General features: G+C 35.9%; 1 protein-coding gene across 1 annotated transcript in view; it reads right to left on the bottom strand.

Annotated features, from left to right (window-relative positions):
- LOC145694554 (uncharacterized) overlaps positions 1–19,075 on the bottom strand; it is a 29,803-nt gene extending 10,728 nt beyond the window's left edge. The window contains exons 1-5 of the mRNA XM_081770877.1: positions 18,931–19,075; positions 8,806–8,990; positions 5,734–5,812; positions 5,236–5,380; positions 1,168–1,296 (exon numbers count right to left, since the gene is read on the bottom strand). Of these exons, the coding sequence (XP_081627003.1) occupies positions 1,168–1,296; positions 5,236–5,380; positions 5,734–5,812; positions 8,806–8,947 (495 nt within the window). The 5' untranslated portion in view covers positions 8,948–8,990; positions 18,931–19,075. The remainder of the gene's footprint in view (positions 1–1,167; positions 1,297–5,235; positions 5,381–5,733; positions 5,813–8,805; positions 8,991–18,930) is intronic.
- Between the last annotated feature and the right edge of the window lie 1,545 nt (positions 19,076–20,620).

The following is a 20,620-nucleotide window of genomic DNA, read 5'->3' on the forward strand; positions in this document are numbered from 1 at the left end:
AGAATACGTGAAAAATATTTTTCAGTCCACTAATTAGATTATTTTCTGATCTAATTTTCTATCCCTTCTGCGGTTTTCTTTGAACGAGTAAACTTTCAAATAGACAGGAAAGAGATCTTTCGAATTATTGATTTGATTTTTTTCCCATGGCTCGAAGAATTCTTCTCTAACACTTAGTAGAGCCTTCAATCCTCTAACATTCCTCATCATAGTGTGCTACTTGCATTGGTCTGGAAATTAAACTCCTATCTTTTATTCTCACATCAAAGATCATTGTCGTCAACGTCCTCTCATATAATGAAGACTATTAAGATACACTGAACTACGAGGGTCATTTCATAAATAATGCACCCTATGGCAACACTGGGAGTGGATGATGAAATCGAGATGAACATTCCGTCAATTGAAGCTGAGGTCTTGAGGCAGCACGACGTGTGCTTATGCACACACTAGTGAACACAGTGTGGCTGTGACAAGTGTTCGAAATGAAGGTGGAAGATGTCTCGGATATCGTGTCTGTTGAAGGCCAGAGGTCGTACGTAAAGATTAAAACTTTACTGGACGTGGAGATTTCGTCATTGCCAAGCTGGGAAATTATATTGAAGGCTTCTAAAGAAATGAAATCTTTGAGTTTTACGTCCCACGGTTATGCCGGTTAGGCTAAAGGAGACGGTGATTATGAGAGATGAGTGAAAATGGTGGAATGAAGAAAGTGGGAGGAAACGGGAGAACCCCGAGAAAACCCACGAGCGCGGTGTTTGTCCACCACAAAGTTCACTTGGCGGGGGCTGGGATCGAACCCGGGACCCCAAACACCAGAGGTGAACGCTCTACCACTGGAAGGCTTCTAAAGAGATCCTCTCTAAACAATAACCATGTAATCACAAAAAATTAGTGTGCATTATTTATGAAATGATCCTCGTTATATTTCCTGTTAGTCTTATGTATGGAGGTTAACTAACGATAGTGTCTTATGTAAATCTCTATAGATTATTCTAAATGTACATACAGTTGCTATATGAAATAACGGGAAAAACTGTACAGTACCCTGCAAGTCGGATAATGAAAATCACAATGAATTAGTAAGCTGTACTTAATAATCAAATCTAATGTAATAGGAATCGAACTTCAGCATGTTTTATTACGAAAGGAGAATTCTTCACTTACCATGTACATTGACGGTACGTTTTCACATTGTGTGTCAGGCAGTAGACTTCTATCTGGAATGAATTTGTGTGTTGGATTATAGCATGTATAGTTCACAGGGCTCATATCCCAGTCCAAAGTCAAATTCGTCTGAAATAAAAGAGATGACAAAAAACTATTACTTGATCAACACAACTTTACAATATAGTATACCGAGAAATAACTGAACCGAATCATTTTATGGATAATAGATTAATAGTACATGATTTCTCAAAGAATCGTAATAAGTTTATTTTCCTTTATTTCGACAATAACTGTACATTTCAAAATCACTCATAATCTAATAGCTTCAATTTTTAAACCCGGCTCTTAAAATTTAATCATATTGTGAATGGGAGTTTTCCCTTTAATTGAACGTCTTACGATGCTGACGTGAAGAATATTACAAAAACGCAGTTTTATCCCAAAGTTTACACTTTACCAAGATTTCCAGCAGATTTTCCTACTAGTTACTCAATATATTGGTCCTAGTTTCCTACTAGTTAAACAATATGAAAACAGAACGCTACATCTAGTATTATTAAGTGAAGCAACTTATTTTAATGGTATTTTAAATAATGTACAAATTACAATGCGTGGCGGGCTTAAATCCGGTTTATCGGTTTCTAGAAAAACAGAAACCGAGTTTGCAGACTAAGGAAAAAATTAATAGAATGACTGGCTAAGGTTTCTTTCCTGATCGCTGGCACATGTACCTGTTTTCAACGTTATATTCACAATTGCAGATATGTTAATATACCTTACTCATAATTACTTCTGTTTCATTTCTTTCCTTAATGCTTTCTTTATTCCCTAAATGCGTATGAATCTATATTGTATTTGTTAGTCTGATGTTTAAATTTCGACTAACTCTTAACTTTCCCCTAACTCTTGAAACATTAGGCCACTGATTAAGAATAAATAGTACCTTATTACAATATGTAATTTTACGATTACAGTGAGTAAGGCAACATGAAAGAGGATTCTATAGGGCATTAAATTCCACTATCGGATAATTTTTTTTAACAATACAGGAAACCAGTATTTTATATTTAGAAGTGTGAAACCAGCACAAGTTCTCTAACCTGTGATTTTATGCGATATCAAGTGTTCTTAGCACAATCCTAGTTTATGCCTAGACCCTCTGTTGGTGACGCGCCTGCTCCTTATAGATGCAACTTCCCCCCCCCCCAGGGCCCCCCTACTCTGACTCGGTTAGATACCACTCTCACTTTTAGTATCAGCTAGCACAAGCTCCTTTATGATTTTTGCTCAGTCGTTTTACACGGCATGCGTCCGACGAGCATTTATACTGTAAGGGAAAAGTCTCGTAAAGTAAATCTACACCCATGAATGCAATTCTTACCCTAAGATATAATTTCTGAGACACTACGAGTAAATTGAATGTCGCAATAATTGCATATAACAAGACAGCATGTAATCATCCCAGACATATCAGCTTGCACGCATTATAATTATTAACATATTGCATTATAATTATATTAATCAGTGTGCAATTATCTGGGCATGTGTCAGAGTAATAACATTCCAGAACGTCTTACGAAATTATTTAAAGCAAGAAAAGTTAAATAATTTTTTTTAAATATATAAATTTTTCGGACTATTCTAAACCTACACCACTTTGGTGAGGTTATCAGCAGTACTTAGCCCTAATATTCCTTAGTTTTATAGTTATACAAAACCGGACCCTGCTTTTGTGCATAAATAAGAATTTCAACTCCTTTTCGTATCCACGTTATATTCAATTTTAGCGTCACTGCACAGTGATTTTTGCTTTTCTTTGATGCGATGTTGGATAGAAATAAAACAAGTTTTATTTTAGAAAAGTTGTAGAACAAATGTAAGCAACCCAAAAAATGCATATAATTTGGAATCTTACACATTCAAATTCAACTTTGAATAGAAATTTGACACAATGAATGATGGAATATTTGATTCTCTATAATCAGCTTTACCGAATCACAAATTACGCCCACAGTTTCCTCGGCTGTCCGAAAAGAAACATCTTTAAACGCGCCTTGCATAATAATAAAAAATGGCTTTCTTTCAATATTTCATAAGGTCGTTTTCTTTTATATCTTCTAATATTCAAGCTTGTGGTAGGGAACGAAACAGAGCCAGAAGGAAGAACTGGAATTCCGCATTTGCGTTATGACTAAAAAAAATCCAAGAAAATGCACCGCTAATTAAAAATGTTTCTGCATGATTACTCCGTTAACTTACTTTGTAGTGAGTTATCAAACAGCAGTTATTAGTAACAGCTGTTGCTAAAGATAATCGACACCTATCCAATCACAGCGCACGTTTATTTGTTTCCAAAAATGACAATTTTAAATGCTGAGCAAATACTAAATATTTGACGAAGGTGGGCACAACGAACAGAAACACATAATTACATGAAATACTCTGGGGAACTCGGCTACGTCATTTGCTTCTATTGCTAAGCAGGTAAAAGAGTTGAAACGCAGTCGTGAAAGTCTGAAGGGTTGCACAAAGAAAGAAAGAAAAAAAAGTAATTCAAAACTTCGCCCACTATGACTTGTAATCATGACTCTTAGGGCAAATGTAAAGGAGTAATAACCATTACGTGGCGGGACGTTTCTTCTATATTTCCATTATATTTTGAAAGGAGCAACGATATTCACAATAAGTCAAATTCAAAAAATTGATTTCGAAACAGCCCAAAAAACAAACTGTATAAATAGTCAAGAGAATACTTTGTGAAGTTTATTTAATTTTGCTTTTTCACTGCTGAGAGAGCTTCATTGTTCGGGCCATATTTCTGAAGAGTAAAGTTAAGGGTTCTCGACGTTATTTGGATGTCAAACACAATTGGACTTAAACGAAACAAATACGGCTTTACAAGAAATCCAGAACGTTTATATCTTACATTGCTAGGATCGCCTTTACCATTACAAAACAGCGTGAAGTACCCTGATGTTATTTTCGACAAATATCTATCTTTTTTCAGTGGAGATGTAGAGGGGACACTCATGCGCAGTCGTCAGATTTCAGTTTTTCGTAAAATGACAGTAAAACTTATATTGCATCGATATTGCATCAAATTTTGCCAAAAGCTTGGCGATACCCAAGCGGAAACCATTCAATCGGATCAGGTACATTTAATTTTGAACGAGAATTTGGGCACGAGGAGATTATCTGCCGAAATTTGATTCAGGTTTTTATCGCCAAATACAACATTCCTGTGTGTCGTCACGCTCCCTTCTCACTCGATATGGCTTCGTGTGACTTTTGGTTTTATTCCAAGCTGGAAAATGCCACTAAAAGGGAGTCCATTTGAGTCAAGAGAAGACATCATGAGAAATGCGACGGCACAGTTGGTCACTATTCCAAAAACTGCGTTCCAGAAGTGTTTCCAACAATGGAGGAAGCGCTGGGAGCAGTGTGTGCATTACCAAGGAGACTACTTTGAACGGGATTAGCGTTTCAGATTTCCAAATCAATAACTGTATTTTTGCCAACCAAAGGTTCAATACTTTTTGAACACACCTCGTATGTTGTAACCATCCATTCATCCATTGCACATAATTTCATGAATGAACTCCTTTGTTTTCTAATTAACAGGACTCAAAAGTGAACCCGCTCTGAGTATCCCCATAGCAGAAGATTACGAACCTCGTCGTAACTACCACATATATAATCGTGTTCTGTTACTGCACTTCATTTCATCATATAAATTACAGACCGTGTTCAGGTTAAGGATTCTCAACAATGAATACAACAATGAAAATTACACGGATTACCCTCGGTTATTGTCACACTTTGCTTTTGGGCAAAGTTTCAAAGGTCATTTCTTGTATTTGATTGGAAATTATTGTGAATATAGTCACTCGTTACAAAACACATAGGAAAAATAGGGGGAAACGTGATGCCATCTATTGGCGAATAGTCGAGCGTTTACATTCACTTTAAGGTAAGCATCCAGCTTAGCAGGAACTATATTCTGGAACCAGAATTTCTAATACAGAATGAAATGTGAATTTCACTGAACATGGAATAAAAACTTACTTTTGCATCGTCACATACGTGTGAAGGAACTCCCATTTTGACTCCGTGGTGTGGATCCACCAATTCTGGAGGAAGAGTTGGTCTTTCAGGCAGCCATCTACCCGTCCAAGCATCAGGAGGTCTCGGACTCGTTATGTCATACAGCCTATGGACAAAACAATAGAAATTAGTTTACTTGGAGTGCATATATAGATGATATTACAACAAAATCAATGTATCATTTGACTAGTGTTCCAATTTGATTGAAACGCCTGATTAGATCACTGTATTCCAATGTTTCTTTTCTTTAGATTTGGCAGTTCTAAGTACATGAGACACTGTGATTTAAACTACATTGTTTCAGTGTATGGGTCAAAACTCTTAACTTTTAGTGGTGCAGCAAAAAGTTACTTTGAATAATGGCGCTTGAAACAAGATAATCGACGTAGTTTCGAATACACGTCCTTTTCGTTTTGACATTCAATTGCAATTTGTTTAGTTTCAAAGTAATAAACTTACCCATTCCAAGCACTATTATCTCTTTTCTTCTTAGACTCTGGATACAAGTGGTTATGGCCGGAGACATCATCTCCATTATCTGAAATGTTTAAAAAACAAACATTAAACAATCCACAATGAATGGTATCTGATATCTGACAAGATAAATTAGGTATAAGAAATCGCGATCCATAGTTTCCTTACGGGAAAAAAAAAAAAAAAAAATCTCGATACAGCTGCAATCCAACTACAGCGTCGAAAGAAAGTGTGTCAAGATAGCTTTCAGCAAGGAGTTTCGATGACTTCTTTTTCCACTTAAAAGGGATAAATAAGGAAATTAGGTATTACAGAAGGTAAATATATATGAATGGGGAAAAAGCGCTCAATTCAGTAAACTGATTTTCTTCCAGTATCATTTGCTGGCGTTTATCTAACATTAAGTTTAGGAGGCTCACGTGGGCAGGTCCTATAGCTAGAATGGAAGAAAGTACGAACGCTTGCAAAATTTTAACTGGAAACCCAACCAGAAAAGATTATTAGGAAGACATAGTGGCAGATAGGAGGTTAATATTCAGATGTATATTGAGAAACAGGAATACAAAGTAAAGACTGGATCAAGTTGGCTAAAGACATAAGTAAATAATGAGCTTTTGTGAATACGACATTGAACCTCCGGGTATCCTAGGCCATACAGTTACTCAAAATTCATGTTAATCCTCTTTGTCGCTCTTCTATATTAAAATATTATGGTGTTATCAGAACAGGAACTGACAGAATTGCTACAGTGTGTATTTGTATCCAACTAATTAACTGTAAGTGTGAATTGAAAAGTTCTTCGAATGACGCACAAATATTGATACACTTCTTGAAAATTATGTTTGTCTTTCAACAAAGTCTCCTTTGACACTTATACACTCGGTTCAATAATGTTGCAAATCTTTTTGTCATCGTGGAAACTAGAATCTCCCACGCTTGCAAAATACTGCCACTGATATTTTAATAAACTCTTCATTTAAAGCAAATAGAAGGTATTTTTTTTTAGCTTCGAGACAAGATGGAAAGCAGCAAATCATACCCACACACATTGATTTTGCGCATTATCATGATGCAAAATAAGTTTTTTCTTTGATAAAACCATCTCTTTCGCGGTTACTTTTTCCTATGATGGACAGAAAAGCTTTCCACAGTATTCAGCGGCAGCTGTTTATTTATATATAGAAAGAGGCCTCTCTTGGAGATAGAGAATCAGAATTTTCCTCGCTTTGTCTGCTGTTCCGTTTGTCGAGTGCAGTAGTGCATTATGTTGCATTGAGATTATGAATATGTCGCATTCCAAAAAACTGAAGAGACAATAACGTCACTACGATTTACAGGAAACCAATATCTACCAGTTCTATATTTACAAAAATGTCAATTCATATCTCACAAAAGCAGATAGTTAGTTTTTTTAAATAAATAAATAAATCTCTGAAGTATTTAAGGGTCCTGAAAAACGCTCGCCAAAACTGCACTAACCCTTTACGGTTATGAGCTTCCCAGTCGACAGAACTGTGAACCGGGAGTTTGGTTTTATAGCCATAGAGGTTCAGTACAAACGTAATATGACCGTTACATAAATTATAAAAATGAAATGAAATCTTTAAGTTTTACGTCCCACGGTTATGCCGGTTAGGCTAAAGGAGACTGTGATGATGAATAATGAATGAAATGGTGGAATGAAGAAAGTGGGAGGAAACGGGAGAACCCCGAGAAAACCCACGCACACGGTGTTTGTCCACCACAAAGTTCACTTGGCGGGGGCTGGGATCGAACCCGGGACCCCAAGCACCAGAAGTGAACGCTCTACCACTGAGCCACCGCGGCCCCCCACATAAATTATAGTTACATATTGCAAGGAATACATTTTAAACACTCATTTGCATTAAAAATTCAGATCTGAACACAGAGGATTATTAAACAAAAAGAAACTATTATAAATATCACTTAACAAAAGCAACTAATATAGCTATATACAATTTTAGACTTGTGCCATGTTCTTTCCATGATCTGAGAACACTGACAAAACTATAAGAAAACAGTACAACTACAAATTCAACTTCAATTCAATTTTGAAGTTGAATTTCGGAAGATTAGTTGTTTACAGATAAAAGTATTATTTCTCTCCTCAACCATAAGTTGGTGGGCAACAGCGAAATTTTAAAAGTTTCTCTCTACCTTAGGAGAGCTATTTTATACTTTGATAAGGTCTCTTCTTCATAACTGCATCTAGATATTCTATCCCTGGTCTTCCTCTTCCCAGTTTCCCTTCTGCTTTTCCCTCCAACACGGTGATCCAATCGCAGTGCCAGGTAAGATGACCAATTATGTTTCTTCTTTTTCCCTTTTTCCTATTATCTTCATGATTTGTTGCCCTTCCTTTAGTACGTCTTCATTCCTTTTCCTTCCGGTCCATGATATGCGCTGCATTCTGCGCCAACACCATATTTCAAATGTTTCCAGCTTGGATATTTCAGCTTTTCTCGATGTCCACGTCTCTGATCCGTAAAGTGCCATGCTTCACATCAAAGTCTTAATAAATCACTTTCGAACGTCCAACGACATTTCTTTTCCTACTGAATGTTTGTTTAGCCTGCGCTATTCTTGAACTTAAGTCTTTTTCACTCCTTCCGTCCGAGGATATTAGCCTTCTTAAATATGGGAACGTCCTAATGTCTTCGATTTTCTCGTCCCTCTAGCCATGCGTTTGCGCGTTCATGTCCTGTTGGTCTATTACCTGTGCACTTTTCCACTTTGGCTTTTTTCTATTTCTTTTCATTTTGCATGTTTATCAAGTTGGTCTTTCACTAAGATAAAAGTCATCCATGTTTAATTACTCATTGTCAGTACCTAAAATTTTGTAATGTATCCTTATTAGAAGATAATAATAGAAAGTTGTCGAAATTATCATTACAACGCTGAACGTTTCAAGATAAAATGCAATACCTACTTTTTTACAGAGTAGTATTTTTTTCATATAATTACCTCTTACTATCAAGAACATTAAAAAAGACAAGTATAATTTGATAAATTTGGTATTTTGAACGTAATACTTACGGTGTCGGACGCTCTTTGCCCCATCTCCCTTTCCATAATAATCAATGTATTCGTCCTCATTCACAGATTCCCTGTCATCAAGAAGTCTTCCTCCAACAAGTGCAATAAGCACACAACCAATTACTACACACAACTTCAACATTATCTCTGTAATTTAACGGAGCAGTCTTCAAGGAAATCTGGAACTAACAATAAATAAAATAATTATAATGCTATTCTTTACGGTTAACATAACAACTTAAAAATTAAATAATCGTTAGCTACGGTCCGTAATGATTAACATCAGTAGAACATCCTATATTTTACACTTATATGTAGAGTTTTGTTCAAATAAACTGGTCACCACTATTATTTGAATACCCCTGCAAGTTTACCTACAGCTGGAATTAAATTAAACAAATGTGGAATTTTCCTTGGGTAATTAAGATCTATTACCTACAGTTGTAATAAAATTAAACAAACATAGATTTTCTATAAACTTTAAAAAAAAAAAGTCATAAAATAAAAATAAAAAAATGAATAAAATAAATAAAATGATGATAGTGATACTGATGATGTGTTTCTGTATGATGTTCACTTTTCTTAAGACTATGGTTGCGTGAATGTGTCACTGATTGGTGACCGCGAACCCACCGGGCCCAGACGGGTAAGCTGTCAACACTCACTGACCCATCCACTACACCAATCATCTCCGGAAAATAGAACTCAAATTGACCCAAAATGTGAAGATTTCTAAGCCTCCTTCATTCTCACTCGCAGTCCAGTATCCCGATCTGCAGTTCATCGTCTACATCCCATCACGAAATAGGCCGCAGACCACAATCCGACAAAACAAGACACTGACCCAAGAGTAAAACTGACGGTGAGTGCTTCGAAAATCTGAATGATTGTATTTACTAACCCAGATAAAAAAAATCTCAAACTGAATCTAAATCGTGCAACGGGATGGAATTTCGTAAAACTGAATGCCTAAAATGAATTTTGTTGATCTTATTAACGAAGTGAAATTTTCTGGCAGGTCTGTGATTCCAACCCCGGTCACACTAAGTGAGATCAATTCTGTGCGTTTTCAAGACGCTATAATTTACTTTCGTTACACTGTTCACGTACTGCTTTTCAAACTCGACATTCTAAGTACCAATAATACCACTGAAGTTAATTTACTATATAGTTTTAAATAATTAGCTTTGCACTGGATAAGAAAAGATTTTGTTTCGACTCGTATATTTTATTCACACTAATTTTCTGTAAGACAAGAAACAAGCCAAACAAATAATTAAAAAAAAAAAAAAAAAAAAAAAAAAAAAAAAAGTCGCAATGGTTAGAAATGCGAATGGAAACTTTTACATAGCTGAATGGGTAAGTTTATCTACAAATTAAATTGAATTACATTTTCTCTTCACATCTCGTGAGCAATTTCTACATGTATTTAGTTTCGTCGATTGTAAAACAATTTGTGTATTAGGATATTTACTACAATAGTCACATAAGCCTTATACTACACATATACTACTCATCAGGGCTGTGTGCTATATACTTTATTTTCTTTTCTTCGTATTTTCTCTTTAGTCAAGGTTGTGCAAGTGGGGCCAGCACAGAGGATTTATACCAGTAGGGTGACCTCCCTTTGTATAAGCTTAGGCCTATCCACTTTTATTTTCACAACAAAACATTTCCACTGAGATAATACATACATTTAATAAATTCACATGGAAAGAAAAGTATACTTAACCTAAGTCCCTAACCTAACTATCTAAACTAGCTTAACCTAAGACATATAAAAATCACTTTTATCAAACATATTCGTAATCTATAGCACGCACAACCTATTACTGAGGACGTATTGGACGCTTAACATTCAGCTTTAAATTTTCTATAATGTAAAAAAAAAATCCTAAAATATGTTCTTAAAATTTGAGCTTCTGTTTTCCTAGTGAAGGGAATTCAAAATACAGAGCGAATATTTCACTGCTGATGAACATCTCCCATTATCAATAGTCGTACTAGCACCCTTGTCATTAATGTGAGCCGAAACCTTTCTGTAAACATTTGTCTCGTCGTATCCAACCTAAAGTGAAGGTGAGCACAAAACCAGAGAATGGATTTAATTCTGTAACATTTAGCAGTACGGAAAATTTTTGAAGTTATATATTCAAAATAAATATAAATACTGGGAAGAATGTGTGAACTCGAAAGTACACATTTTTCTTTAAACTGTTTATGACAACCGTCCACACTGAAACTCAAAAAACATTGAACGAGTGGTTCATGTCACATCTCGAAATTTATATACTGTATAACTTAGGGAAAACTATGCAGTTTAGCATATTATGTTAGGCATCACAACACCAAAAGAATAAGGCATAACCAATCCCATGATAAAATAAGTTAATTTAGCAGGTTTAGTTCGGCCGAAAACAACAACTTGGATTTAACTTCTACAACACTTACTTGTTGAAATCTTCCATGGAAAAAAGAAATATGTTTACTTTCCTGGTCTGTCAGTCCTTGCCAGACTTCTCAAGGAAAATATTCCTCACCACTACTCGGCTGAGTAGTTTCACAGTGACTCCAAAAAATGAAATTTTTCTGGCCGCTGCTTCGACTCCAGATAACGAGGGTTCACCAAAATGGCTTACGTCAGCCACTCACGCTCTGACGTATAAGTTTGCTCTCACTGTCGAAACTCTATCGTCCATTGAGCACAGCAACCACTCACTGCATACGTATACTGTCCAAAGACATGAAAGGTCTCAACTATTTCGTGTTGTTACTTTTAAAATTTCTATTTTTCCACGTTTTATATCGACGAAGATAATTGTACGTCCACCACTTAACACTGCTTCCGGTAAAAGACAAAGACAATGGGAAGAAGATCCCTAACTGGAGGTTCATTGTGACATAACTATACGATGATAGGTGTATCTCTCAAGATCAAAGAAAGCCGAAAAATCTCAACCACAACTGTGACTGCGGAAGATCCAATCACAGATAATTTAGATTAAACAAAGAGATGCTTCAAGAAGCTACTATGGCTGACTTTACAAATGTGAAATTTTAGAGAAGATTTTTGAGATAAAAATTTTGATTTCTTTTGAGGATCCCCTAAGCCAAAAATATTCATGAAAATTGACTGGAAAGGATTCAAAACGACCAGATATAACCTTATTTCCTAAAATAACATTATATTTTAGCTAAATATACGAATATTGTTCAATGTAAATATATATTACCATATATTTCCCTCTAAATATATTAAAATCATCATTTCAAGGAACTTAACGCAAATTTTGCGATCTACTTAAAATTGAGTAATCGATTAATTATATTTTACAAAAGTTCAATAAATATTAAATTCATATATATATATTGGTTACCCAAAACTTCCGGGCCATGTTACATTATACCATGTATAAGCTAACAAAACTGAGATCTTTATTTACCTGGGTACTCTTACCTAATGTCGGAATAAAACCAAACAAATGTGGATTTCCTTTGGCCAATTGAGATTATTTACCTGGATACTCTTACCTACAGTTGGAATAAAATTAAACAGATGAGAATTTTCTTTGGCCAACTGAGGTCTTTATTTACCTGGGTATTCTTACCTACAGTTACAATAAAATCAAACACATGTAGATTTTGTTTGGAAAATTGAGATCTTCATATAGGGTCAAAGCATTAGAATTTCTTACATACGATTATCAGAATATTGTCTTCTGAAGTAAAGTGGATGGTCAAGATTTTTTGAACAATTTGTACATGCTAATTTGTATATAAATAGTACGGCCACTGGCACTTATCACCAGATCTCCAAAATTATTAAGCGTAGAATCTTAAAATCTTGCATTATGTCAGTTCATCCTAGGATGTAGATAAGACATATTTGTAAAATAGAGCTACGACGTCTAAGACAATAATAAAAATCTTTAAAATGTTTCTGCCGTTCACCAGATCTCTGAAACGCATTACGGGTACAAAGTTGAACATATGTACAAATAATTTGGTAGCCTAGGTTGATAAGATGAAATTTTGCTAGGAAGAAGCGAAAGATAATATATAAATTGTACTTTGCAGTTAAACGTCACGTACAAGCTTGAAATTAAGATAGAGTTTTACGAAATGGAACGGGGAAAGCACGCAACAACAGTATACGGGAACTTCCATCAACAAGTATTACAAAAATTGTAAAATTTTAAAAATATTTTTCATAAATCCTATTCTACCCGTGCAAAGATGGGACACTGCACTAATACGAGGGAAGAACTGAAGTCTTTGCGACTACCTTTCTTCCAGCATGTAATACTTTTAATACAAAATCGCGATATACGAGCGATGCGGTAGCGGATCCAGTGTAACTTCCGATTTCTTCCACCGCACGGAGCTGTTATCAGTTGCCAAACATTACCAGAGTTCTCAGGACGTTCACGCCATATGAGAAGGCAAGTGGTATTTGTTTTCTATGGTGCAAAGTCACACATACCCACAGAAAAATAGAGCTGATGTATGAACAAGTGTTTGGCACTGCGAAGTGCGCAGAGGTAGAGCAAGGAGTTTGAAAATGAACGAGAAAATGCCCAGGACAATGAGCAATGTTCACGATGTAGTTTTCCTCTATAACAACGCAAAAACAACATGTATAAGCAAAACAATCACCAAACTTCGCACTTGGTAGTGGGAGATTACGGTGCATATTTTTACAGTCTAAATCTTGCTTTCATGGGTTACCAGCTTTTTGGTGCAATGAAGAGGTTCCTGGCAGGACAGCAAAGCCCAGAACGTCATTCGTAGTTGGTTCCACAATCAGCCGGACGCCTTCTACGCAATGAGCATCGAAAAATTAGTGGTACGTTGGGACAAGTGCCTCAACAGATATAGTGGTGATTATGTGTAAAAATAGACAAAGATGCGTAGAATATTGTGTATAACTTGTTTTTCGTTTATGGTTTGTAATATGGCAATTAAACAGTAGATACAAAGACTTTCCAATTATCCCTCCTAATATACAATAAGAAATGGAAGACGTTAGTAATGATACAACACTAGAGTGATTCTAACTGACATAGTTAAATCAGCACAAAATCTTGTCTTATGCTGTCATGCGAAATATGAACTCTTATGGAACAAGTATTAAACAATACTTGATGAAAAATGAAGGAAATGTAAACCTACAACCTACCTTCAACGAAGTATGTACATTAATGTGTGATTACTCAACATTACATAAAAGAAAGTCAATGCACTTTGAACCCAAAGTAACCAACCAAAAGTAAGAAGCCAAGAGAAAAATTCCTTCAACCATCAACTTAAAAAATATTTTTCAATATTTGACTTTTAAAGTACAATTTCAGTAAGTATTTAGTACCGGTATGCATTCTATTAAGTAGCAAATTAGCAATAGGGGAAGCAGCAAGGAAGCATTAATGTAAATTGGGAGTTTCAAGATTGGAGGGCAGATAATTAACAGGATCAGGTATGCAGACGATACGGTTATTATAGCTAGAACCGAAGGAGAACTACAGATGATGATTTACGAAATAGTTGACATTGGGAAACTATATGGAATGGAAATCAACATCGAGAAGTCGAAAGTCATGAGAATATCTCGAGGAAACGCGTCCTTATGAGTCAGAGTAGAACAAAGAGAACTTGAAGAAGTCAAAAATGATTACAAGTATCTAGGAGTATTTTGACAAGAGACGCTTACCGCACCAAAGAGATCAGGTCAAGAACTGCCATAGCCAAAGAAGCATTCAACGATAAAATATCACTTTTAACTAGCAGGCTCAACATTGGACTTAGAGAGCTTCGAAATGTGGAACTGGAGGAAGATGAAGACAAAATGAAGATGTCTAAAACTGATAGGAGAGAAGAGGACACTTCTAGCCTGCAACCTTCGTAGGAAGGCCAATTGGATTGGACACATCTTCAAAAGAAATTGTCTTCTTCACACCGCCATAGAAGAAAAGATGGAAGGAAAGCGAGGAATAGGAATAAGAACACAATTGATCGATGATTTGAGAAACAGAAGAAAATATTGGGAGTTAAAAGAGGAAGCTGAAGATCGGATAATGTAGAAGAAACATTTCCAGGCCTAAATCTAAAAAACTCATTAGTCCTAGGACCTGCCGAAAGGCAAAATCTCAAAATTACTACTATTAGAACAAGAAAAAATGTTCAAAGATTAGTCATATACCAACTCATAGATGTCACTGAGCTGAAGGAAATGTTATGATTAGGATTAGGAATTAGATTTCTGGGCTTTCCGCATTTAGAGCCATGTTAACCCGTCACATATGAGGGATGACTTTGTATCCCTCGGCGATCACAATGCCCAGAGGAAAGAGGAACGAGAGGTAGCGGCCTGAAACCATTATGGTAGACATTTGTCTTGTGTCAATGAGGAAAACCTTACTCAGAATGATTGGCATGAAAAAATAAAAAAAAAAGTTACTTTTTCGACCGAGTATCCTCAACGGGGATCGAACGCGAGACGCTCGCACGAAAGCCAAGAGCGTTAGTGACTACGCTATGCACAGTGGTGTAGTCCTAAAATTTTCAGAGGGTATACGCTGTTTTGTGATCATCTAATGTTCGTCATAGAAGACATAAGAAGGCATTTTTATATAACGTTTGTATATAACGTTTTACAGTGTAAAGCATTTCATGCAATTTGCTTGATGACACTTCTTACTTAAATCATCACTTCCCAACACTCCTACTAACCATTCACGGCACCATTCCATCCATTCCTGCTGGGTGCGTATGTGCGTTTCACTCCTCTATTTCATGGCTCCGAGTCCATGCGTCTTAAAACCACAAATCCATTTATCATAAACAGGTCATAGCAAGGTTGGCATCCAAAAAAAAGCAGTCCACATCCGAGGCTTATCTTTCTACTGTGGTCGATCACAGGTTTTAAATGCCGGGTGATCGGCCCGCACAACCCTCAACCTCGAGTACCAGTGGCTGACTGCAGTTCCGAAGAACTGGGCGATAGGGACGCCACATCCCGACGCCAGGTTATCATTGGAGTCATGGCCCCATTAAATAAATAAATATAAACAAAAGAAAAGTAGAAAGTACTATACGCTTCAAAGCAGAGGGTACACTCTAATGGCTAAGATTAAGCAGAAGGTATACGGCGTATACCGCCGTGTACCCTCGACTACAGCCCTGGCTATGCAGGGTCGTCTGAAGAAAATGTGTGTTGAGTGTGAATTGTCAGGCGTAGTTTGAGAAAATGTTTTCTTTTTCTTTAACTTTAAAAAAATATATATTATATGATAACCAGGGCACCTGTTAACATTAAACTGATAATAAAGTATACTCTCATCATTAGGACACCTGCAAAATGACTGTGCACTGTACGGTTATGAGATTTAGCCCAAAACCTGACTTAAAATTCTAATTTCTGATTAAACTTTAATATTGTCCAATCATGACGACGTATCTATATATCAATGGATAAATCCCATCAAGTTGAAGAAAAATTATATTCTTGAGGACACATTCTAATGCGTAGTTTTTGAAAAAATAAAATATCATGCTTCGTTAATTATTAGAATAAAAAGTATGAATTATTATTGCTAATGAACGAAATGTGTTTTTATTCAGCGGGAACAGACTGTTCATTTATTATGTATTGTACTGCATATATTTATGTATTGTATATATAATAATACATTGCTAAGAAACATACCGCATTGTTCCTTTTGTTTTTCTTCTTCTAACGAAGAGACACTAACTTCTAACAGTAGCTTCTAAATAATTAAGGACTGCTAGAAGAAAGCTGACACCACTGCAGAAATACGTTATAGCTGGACAATAGCACATGAATGTAAAAGACCGGTAGAGTAAAACACAAAACTAGAACGATGAAAAGATAAATACTGAACCATGGTCTACGGCACCTGTGTTTACCTATTCAGTACAGATTAAGAATACAGGGACAAATTTAAATAACAGTAAAACTTATATTTCACCGTGGAAATAGTATTCTCATGTCTTCTACACTATTTTGTTGGCATATTCCAATACCCCAATGGAAAAGGTAAAACTAAAAGATGCTACCACAAATGTTTAAAAATAACCAATTTTCTCTGATTATCTCCCAGTGTTCTCTCATGGTGGCTACTAAAATTCGAAAATGAAATTTCGTGACTTTTTCTTTACCCGACTTTGATGCACATTTTGTTCTCGAGTTAAGGCTACCTAATCTTAGTAGCGGAAAACACTGTCGAATTTGTTTACTTACAGAATAGTAATGAAATAGCTATTTTAGCATGTGTGGGCGTTTTCATCATTCTCTCAGAAGTAACTCATTTTGTTTCCGTTCATGCTTTGGAATTCCCTTGTTCCGACAAATTATATACAGCTACGAAACATTCTCAAGACCGAATCTGGGTGTGAATTACCGGTAGGCCGAATTTTCATGCATGCGAAAGAAGCATGCTTTGCTTGCGATGTGGTAGCGTCTAACGCCGACCATAGACATTTGGGTGATGAATTTTGCCTTTTATACAACAACATTTTCCAGTTTACACCTACATTTGCACAGACAAAGAAAAAATCGTGACCCGAAAGCTAAATTTCTTGACTTTCATGATCGTTTTCTGATTTCGTGACTTTTTCTTGACTTTCGTAAACAACAAACACCCTGTCTCTAGACCCATTTTCCAGGCGCCTGCCCACCTGCCGCGTACCGATTTATAATATGAACGTAAACTTATATGCCATACAAATACACCATAGTTAATATACCTGCAAACTTATATGCCACTAAAACTACACGTAAGAAAAATACGCATCAACCTGTGCTTGATGGTATCATTGCAAGCAAAATTTCTATCCCACATCAATGCAGGGCGAAGTTGGTGGGCCCGTTAAGTAACGCGTCCGCAGGGAGCAGACGCGAAGCGACGTGGGCACTATGCGCGTAAAGGGAAAAAAAAGTGTGAAAATCATGCATCAATCTGTACTACGTGATCTGTGAAGTTACTTACGCATAATATCAGCTCCATTTTCAACATGTTTCTATGTTCACATAAGGCTACTTTGTTTTCCGCAGAAATGAATAGCTACCTTACACACACTTTCTTTAAGAATTAACATATATAAGCTGTATAGGTTTGGCGCGTCAAGGCTTCTTGGAACTCAATACCTTTATTTCCGTCAGTGCACATGAAATGTCGCAACATATCAATATACGAACTGCGACGCTCACAAACCTGAACAAAAGCACACAGGAAAGTAAACAACTTCTTGTATGATTTCATGTGTGTGCAAGCTACATCATATCGTGTAATTTTCTTCCTGTATCAGCTCCCTGCTCGTAGTCCTCGATTTCCTTAGTATTCAGTAATAATTGAACACATAGAGCTAAATCAACTGATTCCACTTTCTTGCAGAAAAACACCATTGAATCGAACTAAGCTATATCGAATTCGAGGCATATGTTGGCCTGAAGGGGGGGAACATTTTCTTACAAAAAATGTTACTTTTTAAAAATATTGCCTTATTCTAGTTAGGTAGCGTTACTTTAAGTTAGGTTATGTCAGGTGGCTTTATTTCAACGTAAAATATGTCTGTACTACCTTGGTCCCCCTTTGTCCGACATAACCCCGAATTCGATAACGTATGGTAGCAAGTAATAAGTTATTCCGAAACTAGTGAACTATTCTTTTGTAGAAGTTACACAATAACAATAGGACTAAATAAGTGCACATACAAATATTCAGTACGTAACAGCTTCACAACTCAGGTTTAAAATTTTTTAAGTGCACGTCGAATTAACAAAACACAAACGAAAAAAACTTTCACCGGATATAACATTCGACTGAACCTAAATTAAAACTTCTTGCAATTTCATATGGCCCTTGAAATGTGCAATGTTATGTTTATATCTCACATCATTACACATTCCGTACAGTAACAATAGGGCCTAGTTGTTTAAAATCAATAAAGTGAAATAATTCTTCACATCAGCTGTGAAAACCATTTGTCAACACACACATATTTATGAATTGGCGCTAATCAGCACGATAACAATAATAAATCACACTGGTATTTTATTTCATATATGCACTTGTCCTTTTCGTATCTGTTCAATGTCAAATAACTTACCAATTACCCGAGCGAGAAGGAAAAGAACTTTTGCTTGCCATTACAACCAGCCAGCACCTCAGCTCCAGCTGCCTGCGTTTGACACCGCGCACACGCACGCGCATTTCGTAATCTATTCAGTGTAGCGATATAACATTTAGAAAGTTGTAAATATATCTAAACCAAACGTTAGTTATATTTGTTTTGTATGCAGTTTGTATACGACTAACATATGATGTGCAGGAACAGCACTTTTAAAAAGGAAAATGTCTATTACACTACGTGGAAACGGAACTCATAGCGCGCGTTTTGCAATAAACTCAATTCATTATTATTATTATTATTATTATTATTATTATTATTATTATTATTATTATTATTATTATTAATAATAATAATAATAATTTATTTATTTATTTATTTATTTATTGGTTGCTATTTTTCAGGGATAGGCCTAATATTACTACTTTAAACGTAACCAGGAGCGCTTAGTGAGTAGATATTGGATCCGGAAATCCTATATCATGATTGCAATTGGAATATGTAATTAGAAACATTGCATGTGTAAAGAAGACTCCTAGCGAAGGAACACTTTTGGCTCTACGACTCGCATCTAAAGATCGTGTTGTGCTTTGTTATAAATACTTGAAAAAATGAAATGAAATCTTTAAGTTTTACGTCCCACATTAGCCGACTAGGCTAAAGGAGACGGCGATGTTGAGAAATGAATGCAATTGTGGAATGAAAAAAGTGGGAGGAAACAGTAGAACCCCGAGAAAGCGGACACAGAACGTGCTTGTCCACCTCAAAGTTCATTTGGTGCGAGCTGGAATCGAACCAAAGACCCATGCACCAGAGGTGAACGTTCTATCACTGAACCACCACCGCGACCCTAAGTGCTTGAAAAAATTTCTACTACCCAAATTAAACGAAAATCCCTTTAAAAAACGTGCAATCCGAACCACATGAGCTCCTCCGTGGCTAAGCGGTTAGCGTACCCCCCTTTGGCGTGGGAGGGCCGGGTTCGATTCCCGGCGGGAGCTCATGTGGTTCGGATTGCATGTTAATCAGTAGCTCCACGTCTCATAGCCTCGCTGCTGAAAAAGGGACGTTAAAATCAACTCAACTTTTAAAAAATACAAGAAAGCAGCCCTTATAGGAATATCTTATTAAAAAATAATTACATCGCGTTCAAATTATGCTGAAGGAACGAAGTTGGCTCAGTCAAAATACAAAGCAAATTCGCATCCAACCACGACGTGGGGGGCGGTATAAATGTATTATGGAGGCACAAATCGTTAAAAATTCTATTTCTCAGTGTCGTGTGTGAGTGTAAGCATAATTCTCATTATATCATTTCCCTGTAGCTGTCTACTCCAATAATAATAATAATAATAATAATAATAATAATAATAATAATAATAATAATAATAATAATAATAATAATAATAATAATAATAATAATAATAATAATAATAATTTTAAAATATTAACCCATTATACACATAAAATGTACAAAGACTAACACTCCAATTGAATGAAATTCTATTTATTGAAGTATAGCGTCAGTATTTTCGCAGTGTAATGGAACTATTAATTTTCTTTATCAACTTTTTAAGTTTTTCTTTTTCTAAAATTTCGTATATGTGTTTTCTGTGTCTTTTAATACAGTTAGTCGTTTTACGAGTGACTCGACTTACAACCACTCAGA

Source organism: Thermobia domestica, chromosome 9 (assembly GCF_964235325.1).
Source record: "Thermobia domestica chromosome 9, izTheDome1.hap1.1, whole genome shotgun sequence".
Taxonomy (NCBI): domain Eukaryota; kingdom Metazoa; phylum Arthropoda; class Insecta; order Zygentoma; family Lepismatidae; genus Thermobia; species Thermobia domestica.